General features: G+C 38.0%; 1 protein-coding gene across 1 annotated transcript; it reads right to left on the reverse strand.

Annotated features, from left to right (window-relative positions):
• Positions 1-89: 89 nt before the first annotated feature.
• Positions 90-10,881, reverse strand: sgpl1 (sphingosine-1-phosphate lyase 1). Its single transcript, XM_027022607.2, has 14 exons — positions 10,722-10,881; positions 7,538-7,703; positions 6,755-6,822; positions 6,185-6,332; positions 5,857-5,936; positions 5,581-5,709; positions 5,061-5,149; positions 4,730-4,838; positions 4,530-4,628; positions 4,210-4,356; positions 3,446-3,684; positions 3,069-3,215; positions 2,560-2,680; positions 90-2,184 (listed from the first exon to the last, which is right to left on the reverse strand). Exons 1-14 carry the CDS (start codon positions 10,731-10,733, stop codon positions 2,023-2,025), a joined length of 1,716 nt encoding a protein of 571 aa, XP_026878408.2. The 5' UTR covers positions 10,734-10,881; the 3' UTR covers positions 90-2,022.
• Positions 10,882-14,318: the final 3,437 nt, after the last annotated feature.

Here is a 14,318-nt window from a genome sequence, read left to right on the forward strand (position 1 = left end):
AACACAGAAGATACACCCATTAATTTCCAAATGGTGTAACTTTGTAAAAGAAAAAAGGAGCAGCTCTCCTTAAAAAAAAAAAAAAAAAAGAAAAAAAAAGAAGAAGTTTTATTGATTTTTACAGGAACAGTGGTATACAGCACAGTATCAGAAGTGGATCACATGACATGGTAAAGGCCTCATTTCTGAGGCTCTTCTGTTCACTGCACTAGCTCGAGAGCCTGTCCAAAGGCATGAAGGTGAACACTTTGGGTCATGAGCTTTAGAGACTATAACCATGAGGATCAAGGTGCCTGCCTTTCGGGTATTTGTACAGCATTAACAAACTCATTTCATTAAGATATTATAATGCTTCTCTGGAGGCAAAGAGATAATTGGTTTAAATACAAAATCTTGGATATGAAAATATTTAAAACCATTCTTGCTTTTACATGAAATTACTTCTCAAAAAGTGTAACTAAATCGAATGTTAAATAATATGCTCCTTTAGTGGTATCATGTTGTGCCCTTAGTTTACAACATATATTTTCATGCTCACACAGAAAGCCCTGTACCAACATAAAAAAGCAAGTGTAAAATTAAAAAATATAATCACATTACTGAAATATTAGACACTGTATTAGTGATGTATAAAGTTAATCCACACAGTGTTCACAAACATTACGAAGGCATAAGGAACTGGACAGTTGATGAAGCCTACAGTCATGATTCAATGGTACCGTGCCATCCCCTCATTATCTCAGAAGGTCCTCATTAACACACAAACTATTTTCCCTTGTTAAAATTCAGGAACAATAGACAGGCAATTATGTATTGCACAAACATCTCCCTGGAATAAAGAACTTAAAATACAGAAATGCTAAAAAAAAGAGGTTTTCTCCAAACACCTCCCAAAGGGTTCTACGATCATGTGCAAAGCCACTGGATAAAATAATTACAATTAAACCACTAACCTATGGGAAGACGACACTCACTCAAACAACTACTGAAGCTCAAAGTTTAAATGTAGAATAACTGGAACAACATCTGAGGTAGGCAGGAATGGGACAATAATTGTTTCAGCCACCAATTCAGAACTCAAAATCATTTATGTTTAGGTATGTTCTGATGAGGAATTTACTGGCTGTGATTCTTTGAAACATGTTTTTTTTTTTTGTGTGTGTGTGGATATGATCCATTAAAAGTTTTGACACCCCAATCCATTCGCTCGCAAAATTACCACCTCACAATTTCACCAGAGACATACATTTCTACATGGGTAGAAACTTAATTAAAAAAAAAAAAATCTATTGCTATACAGGTTCCCCTGAGTTGGGCTACAATAATAGTGATTTTGCACTTTTCAAGTTTCGTAGGACAACAGTGTAATGTTGGAAATACATAGCATAAGATATGGCGTTGCTTGGTCCAGATTTATGCTACCTGGTAACATTTATGAAGTTACACAAACACTCTTATAATGACCAGCAAGAAGACACACAGAGCCAGAACAAATCCTAAATGGAGGAGTTGTGCAGCTGTGACAACGGTACCTTGAAAGTGAAGTTAAAATAATTTGAAGGAGTCTGCTGAACTGCACAAATCAGGCAATGCAAAAGAGCAGTTCATAATTAAGTCTAAAATGGCAAGGACAAGCAACTGTGTTTCAATCTCAGTGAAATGCTCCACTCAGTGATAACCTGAGAATTACACTTAAGCAGTTACCTCCAACTGAATGGTCAGAATAAGATGAAATATAAAATGAGAACTGTTAGTAAACTGATATCACACAAATAAAAAAACATAACACTTCTCCGTGACACTGTTCCTGACCCTTCTATGCGGACGCTGATACTATGGCACTTACAGTAAACCATTAATCTTCAGAACAACCAGAAAAACCCAATCTGCATTGGGACTTGTGCTTAAACTTTAAATGAGTAAGTGGGTAACTGAAATGTGGGACCGTAAATAATGGGACAAATGCAATGAGTGACCCATTGTTCAACTGCAGGCTGCAGAGATCCTGACAGCCATCCACAATCAGTGTATTTTGGAGTTGCCATTCATGTGGTTCCTCTGGCTGGTGTGGTTCTTCTGGACCTTGAAGATATCAGTGCTGTAGAGGCAGTCCAGGAAGCCACATGACACCTCTGTCACCATTGACCGATCAGGAATGGTCTGTGCCATGCCATAGACTGCTCCCTGAACAGGTTTAATCTTTGGTCAATAAACATGTGAACACACACCCTATTCTGTGTGGGTAACAAGGCTCTGCCTCTCCCATGGGGGACTGGAATTCCATCCTTCATCTGGGCAAGTCTTTGGGCAAGACTCCTAACTCTGCATTTGCCTGCCTCAGTAACATGAATGAAATTGTAAATTGCTCTGGATAAGAATTCCTGTGTTAATATGTACAAATTAAAGGTAAACTACTGACTGGTCCTTCTGTTTCACATAGCTGCTAAGATGTTTAAGTGACTTAGATATCATCCATTGGAATTCACTAATTAATAAATGTTGGCTTAAGTTAATTAGTAAATCCCTTTAAGTTATTAATTGCAGACACTTTAAACTTACCATCCCAGTGGTCTTCTCCTTTGGATTTTTCATGATAACGGCTACTTCGTCCTTTACATCTCTGATAAATTGTTCGGCCACACCTGGCATTGTGTGCAGCATAGTTACACAAATATGGATGCTGTGAAGGGACAAACAGAGCTCAATGACACATTGTGGTGACGGAGACAGGATGATGTGAAATGCTATTCAGCCTGAGAGCTGGCTCTTTGGTCCGGTGGTCAGCGCATATGTTTATTGCCTGTAGGACTCAGGTTCAAGACCCAGGTGCTATTGCTGCCCTTTCCCGCACACATGAATAAGCAGAATTTATTGATGAGTGCTTTTTCAAGAGATCATCACAAATGCCTGTTTCAAATGAATAATTAGTAAATCCTGATTTATGTTTTGTACTCCCAGTATAGTTGACTCCTCACTGGAACCATTTCTGCCACATAATTTCTAAGCAATTATACCCAGAAACAATTTAAGGGTGATAGACTGTGGAAATGGGTGTTTTCAATTCTTACCTAGATGGAAACTGCAGAGTGTTGAGATTCCAGCCCTTTGATGTGAGTGCATTGGATAAACGGAAGATATCAAAGATGTGGGAGCCTATGGCCACGACTGACACCTCTGGGTTTCCAAACACAAACACTCCCTCCACCTTACGGATGCTAAGAGTGGAAAACACCAGTGGAAAGTACAGTCTTAAATTCAGGCTATGATAAATGTAGCAACAGTTCCTTTGTAACAAAAAAAAGACAATTAATTAGTCATCTTGATCAAACAGTTTAGTTATTGCTCCCCAACAAAATAATTTTAGTGGCATTCTCTTTGTTCTACGCTGCAGATGTTAGACCCTTGCAGTATAGAATACAGCCCCTACAAGGTGTGCCGATCTTACCCTGCTGCAATGGAGCGAGCAGTCTGAACAACCTTCCTTGTGGCCTCCACATAGCCACTCTCTCCCATGTGTATCATGGTGGCCCAGCAGGCAGCGATGATGCCTCCAGGCCGAGAACCAGCCATAGAGGGGGATGCATAAATCCCCCCCTGCCAATCTGGGGCCACAAAGTACTGGTAGTGGCGATAATTCTTATTCCTGTAGAGTATCACTGAAGAGCCTTTGGGGGCATAGCCATACTGTAAAAATAACAAACGATTATTTACCATTATGAGAAAGCACTGGCAACACATACAATATATCAATAACAAATCAATATATGACATAAAAACTGGGATTGGTTACAGCACAGTCCTCCTAGGTTCCTCCATGTGTGCGCGTGTGTTTGCGTGTGTCTAGTGCCACATCTCTACTGTGTTCATGGGTCCTGTCGCACCTGTCTATAGTTATCTTCATTGTGAGCACACATATTTAAACCCTTGTTTTATTGTTTTAGTTTGTTGGTGTTTGACCCCATGTATGCTGTATATCAGCTGCTTTGTTGTGTTAAGTAGTGTTGGTGCTTAATGTTCTTTGTGTTTGGTTTCATTTTGTTCCATGTGTTAATAAACGTCTGTGTCGTGTGAGCCATGGCTCATCTTTGCATCCTGCCTCGCCTCCCATGTCACAATCCAAAGCCAAAAACATTTTTTTATTTTATTAGTTCTCTAATCTTCTAAAAAGAGGATATTCAGCCTCTGTACTGAACGTTTTGATCATCTCACCTTGTGTGTGTCTGCTGAGATGCTGGTTACACCTTTGAGCCGGAAGTCAAATGGCTCCAGTTTGAATCCTGCCTTTTCCATGAACACTATAAGGAACCCGCCCAAGCAAGCATCCACGTGGAAAGGAATGTTGTACTTTTCTGCCAACTTAAAACAAAATGAACAAATTTTACTTTCATTTGTAATTATACATTCCTATACAGAACTGAATCATTTCATACTTATTTCTTATTACATATCCATATAGACAGCTTGTCCCATAACAGACATGAAGCAAAACAGCTAGAAAAGAACTCAGCTAGAGTTCTGTAGTTCTGTACCTTCCCTATTTCCACAATAGGGTCAATGATTCCATGAGGAAACTGAGGAGCTGAGCACACCAACATGGCTGTGTTCTTAGAGATGGCTCTTTTCATGGCCTGGAAGAAAGAGACAGAGAGGGGAAAAAATACAGTCATTATTGATCATTACTGATATCCCACTTCACAGGTGGTCATGTTGATCATGTGTACAATGTTACCTGCACATTAACTTTCATAGTCTTCTTATCCAAAGGTATATGTATGAGTTTCATTCCAAAATAGTGTGCTGCTTTGTCAAATGCCGCGTGGACGCTCACTGGTGCAATTCTTCAACAATTTATAAATATTGTTAGAATATGACATTTATTTTTGGCTGTTCTGTGAGATTAGTGTCAGTTCACATTATAGGATGAAACAATATGTGACATAACAGGTCTTATTTAAAAAAACAAACAAACAAAAAACATGATGCAAGATCAATCTAAGTCAATACTTATGCAGGACAGCATAATGTTTGTGAGCAGAATCACTGAGCAAATTGGGGCATACATCTCCGGATGTCTGATTCCTCGCTCATAAGCCAGATCTCTGTATGCTTTACATGCCATCAAAATGCTTTCAGTTCCACCAGAGGTGACCTAGGCAAACACACAAGCAACACAGGGGCACACCTTTACAGGGGTACTATGAAATTATGCCAACATGATAGTTTGGATATCACAGTAGAAGTAGGGTGCAGTATGAGAAGTTAGAAAACTCTGAAATTTTCTGTATTTGCATGTGTAATTTTGAAAGTGATAGCAAACCTACAATAAATGTTTGACTTCACATATTATTGAACAGTCTAAAATGATTAGTGGTTGGTTTTAACCAACTAATATACCGTATACCACTGAATATGTTTTCCTCAAGGTTAATAATCCTTTAGATCTTTCTAATCAGGAATACCAATTTAAAAATGTCAGATTTTGAATAAAAAAACAAAAAGAAAATGTCACAAGCCTTAAACTTCAAAGTTTCACATGACTGTCATGATTTGTTCAAAATGGTGTAATAAAACCAAACTGACTGTGCCACAGGAGTCCAGCCCGCCGTTGAAGAGAGAGCAAGTCATCCGTACCACCTCCGCTTCCATCTTCCTAACTCCAGGGAATATCTCTGGGTGGAGGGGATTACTCCACGCAAACTCACCATATACCTGGAGATAGACAACAAACAATCCTAAATAAATTCAGAATTAACATACTCTGATTACACTAATAAACCCTGTGTTAAAGCCTGAACTTGAACTAAGCTTGAACTTGATATGGCTGAGTGCTGGATATAGGGATTTTTCATTTCCGACCTTAACGAGGAGTTCTGTGAGCTTCTCATCACCCCAGTAGACAGCCCCAGATACCTTGCCTTTGGACCACTGCACTTCATCTGAAACAGGGAAAGAAGTCAACATGGAATCTCTGGGGGAAGCAAATGCATTGTGGAGACACAGGGTAACACTTGCACAACAGGGGATACAAGATGATCAAAAAGACCAAGAGCAAAAAGACCCCCTTTACAAAATAAAACCATCAAAAACAGAAAACAGAAAACGGTAGGCTTTTTTTCCGCTGAGCCAGCCTCAGCCATGATGTTTTGCCAAAAGCCCTACACTGAACCGGCTTGAAGTGACTCACTCAGAGTTTGGTACTGCCTGATGCTGTCCAGGACTTGTTCCTGGGTGAGTCCTTGTGCCGGCAGGTGTTTAGTGTAGCTCATTCCCTCCTTCAGCGTGCATAGGCTCACTGACATGTCATCCAGTGCCTTGTTGAGCTGGTTCTGAATCTACAAAGGGTGAAATAGTAGAGGAGAATTTCAACAGTTCTGCAATACAAGCACTACATTAACTAGAAGAAATCTGCCTAAATATGTTTCCCTTTATTCTTTTAATTTAGTACAGAGAAAGTAAGAGGTGGCTATGGATTTTCACTATAAATAAAGTATGACTAATTTTTCTACTTTCCCAAAAATAAAGAATATTAAGAAATAACATTTCCAGAGTCTTGAGGTGCCCTTAGGTACACCATAGAAGCTGATGACCTAGAGTAAACCTTGGCATTATCATAGTGTCATGACATTGTGACAAAACGCATCACTCCTCTTAGAGCATGCTGGGAGTGAGTCAGACTGTCCCAGATGAGCAACAGATAAAACCCTGAAGGCACTTTTGAAGACGCATTAGAGAACTGAAAACCACAAGCACTTACTGATGTGCCAACAAACGGGATTTTTCTGATGAGTCGAAAGAACTGCTTCTTGATTCGAGATGTCAGACCTGAAAACCAGCAAACAATCAGCAGACTGTGGTGAAGGTGTTACACATTCTGAGGACAGACCTGTGTGATCCTGCACAACAACAGCATTGTTTTGACAGGTTATTAGCCACAGTGATTAAGTACTTCACCACAATTAAACAGAAAATCTATATTTATAGGTTAAAATACCAGAGCTCAAATTTAAATTAAACAGAGGGATAGTAAAATCCAAGCATCTGCTTGAACAGTTTAAACACAGCCTTAATGCAATACTTTCAAATTCCCCAACCACTTAAATAATAATGCGATGATGCACAGGGATACAAGTTACAGTTAAAGAAATATTTTAAAGCATAACCCCAGCTATCTTGGCAAGTGCTGGCGTCACATTTAGCTGCAAGTCAGAATATCAATTACCCAAAAGGGCTAAAAAATATGCATCATCCATATTGAAATAGTCTAATAAAATCCAGCCTGACCCACTGAGTTCCCATCAGGTCACTACTACTTTGATCTAATACATACATACATACACACGTGCACGCGCATACACACACGCGCATACACACACGCGCATACACACACGCGCATACACACACAGGCATACACACACAGGCATACACACACAGGCATACACACACAGGCATACACACACAGGCATACACACACAGGCATACACACACACACACACACACACACACACACATATAAGAAGAATAACTTGAATGCACTTACTCTCCTGCTGAAAGAAAAATCCCTTAACCCACACTGCCCCAAGGGAGGTCAGCAGTGTTGCTGCAATGATTTGCCATGGCTCCATACCAGCACACTGGGAGTTGATATAGTTTCTAGCTTCCTTGGCGTAAAGCAGAAGCATCTCCTTATAGACCTCCGAGGCACTCTGAGAAGACAAGCAGAGTGAAGCTGACGGTAAATCAAGAGTGACTGAGTCAGCTGAGTCGGCACTGCTGCTTTTGGCTGGAAAATGTCCTGCTTGCCTACTCCTTACACAACTCACTCTCTAAACTTGGGCACCACCTGAAAGCTAGAGACATTTTAAGCCATCATACCTCTACAAAACATCGTCAGAAAGCATCTCCTGCTACACACCTACACAACCTTTACCAATTCTGGAAGATCAAGTGAAGACCCATTCTTTTCTGGCTTCTTATCAATTATCAGTATACCAATGACCAACTATAACCAAATAACCACAGACAGCTATTCTGTAGTTGAAGCAGGAGCAAATAAGACTTACGCAAAACTACATTTAGAACTGAATGCAGGGTAGCATAACTTGTGTGCAGTCATGCAGTGCAGGTGAGAATCCTGTTTTTCATTGGTACATTTTCCTGTTTGTTTTTCTGTTCATTGAAAACTAAGAATGATGTAACAACTACATACTAAAATACATACCCTTTATGTTAAATTACTCATAATCATTTAGACTTAATACATTTCATAAGAGCAGTAATTTTGCAAACGCATTTATCTTCTTTTTTTTTACAACACAAGACATTCTACTAGATAACAGTTCTGATAACACAAAGAGCAGAAGCAGAAGAAGGTTAAAGGTCCATTAGATAATATCTTAAATAACAACTTTCAGAATCACAGACTGAAGAATGTCACCCATAACACTGTTAAACAGGATACAGGTCTTTGATGAGGTCTTTAATAAAAATAATAATCTAGATCTAAGCAAGTATTATTACTACTTAAAACATCACTCTGAAGCACAATATTTTAATAACTGAGGAATCTGAACAGACAGGTACTGGAACATGCACTAGAGAAACTAAACGTTTTCCTGAGTAATTAAACCTAAACCGCTTTCACACATTACTCAACTGAAATTAAACTCATTTTAAAAAAAAAAAAAAAAAAAAAAAAAAAAAAGTCACACCTTACACTGTCATTAGGATTGTCAAAGAAAATATATATGAACTAATGAGTGCCTGCGCTCTGTATCCATTGCCCAGGACAACACTCAATGTCTGGAGGGCTATCTACTCCAAGCTCTCTGACAGGTTTGACAGGGTTACTCAGAAGTGGAAAGCAGGTAAACTGGTCACAGATGGTCATGGACAATAACGTCAAGATCCAGGGTTAATGAATGAACATCGGTGCACCACCTTACCCTGGCCAATAATGGTAAGTGGTTATGTATGTTGATTCAATGCCGTCCTTGTAGTGTGATACAGAATCAAAGCTTTTTGGTACTTTATCCATTACAATGAACACAAAAACAGTAGAGACCAGTGGTGATGCCATTTTCTTTTCATGGATAACTTTTCTGCTTGCCTGAAAATGATCCTGATTTCATATGTTCATGTCAACATGTTCATATTCTTTAACAAACCAAACCAAGAACTATCAAAAAGTGGACCTGTCTCCTCAGTGTATCTAGGCCCTAATGGTCAGAGACCAGATCGGCATAGAAACGGAAGCATGGGCTATCATAAACAGCCAAGATTAGGTTATCTTGTCAAGGACAATAGGTAAAAGGGGTACCAATATGTTTTTAAGATGTAACTGTATATATGTCTGCATGTTATCCAACATATTTGGCCTCTATATTTATAGGATAGCTGATTTGTGTGGAAAAGAACAGGGAGAATTCATCAGGTTTTTAACTAAAGATGGGAGGAAAATTTGGTCCATTTACAAGAGATGACCTTACAAAAGCATTTTAAAATCTCCCATTGTGTTGTAGACACAAACAGCCTTGTTCCTCCCATGCTCAATGGGCTTTGCCAAGGAAGCTTTTGCTGAGTCTTAAAGATCATATTTCTAATGGAGATGTACTTCTGTTTAGAAAGCAACACACATAATCTGACAATTTAGCAACATAATTTATTCCTTTTCAGCCAAGTCATTTTATGAATGTAGATTTTATAGGCATATAGGCTCTATACAACTATTCATTCCTCAAAAAACATCAGGATTACAACAGATAAAGGTGTCTATTTATATTTAATCTAAATCAGAGAATGTTAAATCAGATTCATGAAACATGATAGAAATGTGAATTGTTGCTCAACAAAGTGGACTGTGACAGGCAAAACTCTACATTATGCAACACGAGTGCCATAAAACAGATTAATGTCAGATCTGCCCATTGCCTTTGTTGTACAGCATATACTGCTTTGATAATAATAGTGCTTCCTGCAAGGTGGTGGCTTGCACAGGAGATCTCCTGACAGACAAGCACACAATGAACTTTTTCAGTGTAATTATTCCCTTACTGCATCTGCAACTAAAACAAGTAAAACAGACGAGGGGTATATTATACATGCAACAATAATTAAACAATGGAAGTATTTAATTAAATATTATATTACTATACTATTTTAGACCAGTCTGAATCCATGTTACTTGGAGATTTTTAAGCCTTTTTTTCGAACCTGAAGCTGCCAGCTAATGAAAAAGAATCTACACACATTCAGCAATATCAAAGTTTTCTCACATTATAACGAGAGTACATTTGCACAAACGATAGCCCTACCTACACACACGCTAATATATTTCCTGACTTGTTGACTTGCCGATAAATCACTGTGATGTTCTAAGTAAATACTTAGTGCTCCAAGAAAAAAAATAAAATAAAATTCCGCTATGAATTTACGTGCTCCAATGAGTCAAAGTCATTCACGCAGCCTATCAAGTTGCAAGCAAGATGATTAGATGGCTCTCGCCTACAGACTACATCCATCCATATCCGCGCAGCAACTTGTTTAAAACGGAACAAATCGAAAGCCAGGTAACTAGATAAACAGATACATCTAATCTCAATTTGGATGAACTACGGATTAAACTGCCATTCGCTTTGTCCTTTACAATAACACTTTGTTTATATGTAGTGCTGCAGTTACTTTGAAACAAACAGGCTTCGCTTTTCCATTATAAACACACTTACCCAGTAGTCCATTTCGTTTGTCAAGGGTAAAGCAGAAGAAAATGTGTCTATAGCCTATGTCTCTATTGCTGAACTGGTATGATCTTTTGTTTTAGGTTTATGAAGACCAACGATCGCCTTACATGACACGATCACAGCATCAACCTTATATTCAGGAAGTACGATAGACAATTCAGGGGGATAGACAATATGATTCGAGACGTGCATACAGGGTAGAGCCGCGTGGAGAAGATCTGTATATCATGACGAGTTCTTCAAGCGCGGAAAAGTACTGGTAGAGCATGATGTAGAGATCGGTGGCGCTAGCCACGCTGCTATAGTCCGCGTCGAGTCGTCTCCGAAGCACTTCCGTCAAATTCCGTTTCCCCTGAAGGATGATCAGTGTTTTTTTTTTTTCTGTGACGTGCTCCATGCTCTGAGAAGCTAGTACGTAGACTGAAGTTCAGATTTGTATATACGCTGCTGAGCCTATAATATAGTCGACGTTATGTTTTTAGACAAGCTATTCGTGTCTTTCATCTTGTAGGCTATCGCAATCACGTTGCAAAATTCCTCCGGCCTCTAATTCATCACCCTTAGCTGTGCCCGAGTGAATTAACAAAAGGTATTATTAAATAAATTCTTCCAGCTTGTCAGGGGGGAAAATATACACACGTTTTATGTAGTTGTTTGGTCAATGTCATTTCAATTGTTTGTTTGTTTGTTTGTTTTTGTCATATGATTATGATGATTATGATTGTTTAACCATCTATTTCGACCCAGCATTTAAGTTTCTATATTTTTAAAAGCACCAACGTATGAGGCAGATTCCGGACCAGATCTTAAATCAGTCTTGACCTTAAAAAGTGCAAAAAAAAAAACAAGAGATAGTTGTTTTATTAGTGGCGTGCATAAATGGAAAAAAAAAAATAATTACATAGCCGTTATCGTTTGATATGAGGGGAAAAATAGGGGAAGAGTTTCTTTTAAACACTGAATTCATATCAGAATTGAATGTATTATACAACTGTAAAGCAATTGCTTTTTATAAGGGAACATTACTACCAACATTAAATACATTTGTACTTTTCACTAATTGTACAAGTTGGCATGTCAGTTTGATACGTGCAAACTTTTGACAGCTTTGTTGTACCGCTGTCAGAATCATAATTGTAAACTGTGTGAAGCTAACTGTGGTAACTTAAACAAAGTCATTCCTGGTCGGTATTGCTTCACATATTTCATAATAAAAGACTTGTCCTTGCTCAGAGTGAAAGTTTATATTTGTTATATGTCAAGCACATCATACATAGAAATGCTTCTGGTGAGGCTCCAGTAATGACAGCTAAATAATACAATATATACAGGAGAACAGAAAATATATGTACAAAATATGTAAAATGTACAACATGTATGTACAAAATGCTACATAAATATATAGTATATAAAATACATTACCCATATTGAGGGATATGTGCAATGTCAATATAAGTACTGTGTCATGAGTAAATATTGCTTGTGGGCAATGACCTTTACGTATGACAGGTGTTAGCATTACTATGGTAATCCAAGAGATATGACTTCTACCAAACAGCAGCAGTGAAGATTCAATAATAGAATATGAATAAATAATAAATATGCACCTTTGCTTTTAATATATCTATGGCAATAATCCGTAAACAATTTCACAAACATGAGAAATGTATGAAATGTAAAAAAAAGTAAATAGCAACATTGACAGTAATATATATGGGGCACATTTGCCCCAGTACTTCAGTCTGCACCCAGGAACAGTTTGAGAGCTTCATGTGGGGAGGGGCTCATTATTGCTGGTTTGCTTTCACAGAGAAGAATTCAATTCAAACCATTGATTGATTGCATTATTCCATACATCACTTTTCTGTTTGCAAAATGCTACACCGGTTTGCAAAATGTTAGTCACTGAGTTCATCTGTTTACTGCTTTATATTATTTTTCTTGGATATAAACACTCAAGTGGTAAAGGTGTTTTGTGGATATATGGTGTTTAAACATGCAGAAGCACATGCAAACAAGGAGCCCTTCTCATTTGAAAAAGGTTTTAGCCATGCAGGCCAGTACAGTACATGCATTTTTTTACAATGTATTCGGTACATGCACTCACTCCACAAATTATTACAGTATTTTTATTACAGTAACCTTTCTCCAGTCTTATGAATGTGTAGTTTTATTAGACATACACTAATGCATATAGTGATAACATTAAACACTCGACCAAACATGTTGAACTCACAGAGCAAATAGTTCTATCTCTGGAAAAAACTCTAGTGTGAACATTCGTGCTTCAGTTGGTTGTTAAAAATGACATGTTGAGAAATGTTATTTGGTGTATTAAATGGAACACGTAACTATTTACTTACAGTAATTACTGTTAAACTTGCTTCAATAGTGTCTTCCTAATAGATATCTTTATCAAAATTATTGGATTTTAGACAAGTAAAATGTAGCCTGCACCTACATATTCTCATGTTCACACGTATAACGGTTCTGTACATGTACAGTGTTTGCTAGCTACTGTCACTCAGACTGTAACATAAATGGTTATTTTTATTACTACTATTTACTAACTGCTAATCTTTATGAATTTTCCAGAAAAAAACATTCAAGATAAAACTAGTGATTGTTGAATTTACTATATAATTACCTTAGATGGGTACTGTGAATAATGGCCCAGTGATCATTACCTAATCCTAGCAAGCTCGCACCATACGTTGATGGAAGAATTCAAAGTTTAAGTGCAAGCCCAACAGTAAACAGGTTCTTTGGGTCAAACAATACCAACCAGAGAATAACTTTGCTTGTACTATCATAGTTTCTAGCTACACACACTTCTCTAGGCTGTATAGTTACGACTGTAACAATGGTGCAACAAAACTGTAAAAGGTTTGCACCTTAGGTGCTAGCTAACGACATACCTTCGCATAATTCTTTGGGTCCATTAAGAGCTTCTCTTAGCAACTTTACTGAGAAAAGTATTCATTGACGCTTGTCCACCTCCAAATTGGGGGGGGGGGGGGGGGGGGGGGGGGGGGGGGGGGCAATTCAGAGTCTCCCTCCTTCAATGGACTATAAAGTTTTATGGTTTATAAATTGCCCAGATACAATGTTAGCTTCAATCTCTTGTTTTTCCCTGCATAAGACACAGCTATGCATTTGTCTGTGAGGCATTTCACTTGATCTTCCATAACTGACAGAAAGGATGACTCAGAAACCCTGGTAGCTTTTTCAGAGACTTGCTCATGCTTGAAATTAAGCCTTTTCCTGTAGCATATCAGCAAACAAGCAACAATATATATCAATATATATCTATATATCTATATATCTATATATATATAGTGCCATGAAAGGCTTAATTTTATCTTATTATATGCAACAGTTTACTAAGGCTGAATTTAACTGGAACAACAAAACCTATGTGACAAATGCAAACCATACTATTGGGCCACATAAACGTATGAAGGTTCTGCCCACTTGTGAAATATTCCCACCAGTGTTGGTACACAATCATGAAGATAGCTCTGGTTTTGTACTGAAATATATTGGAATATGTACTTTCACATACTGGAAAAATTTCATTTT

This window comes from Electrophorus electricus, chromosome 11, assembly GCF_013358815.1.
Source record: "Electrophorus electricus isolate fEleEle1 chromosome 11, fEleEle1.pri, whole genome shotgun sequence".
Taxonomy (NCBI): Eukaryota; Metazoa; Chordata; class Actinopteri; order Gymnotiformes; family Gymnotidae; genus Electrophorus; species Electrophorus electricus.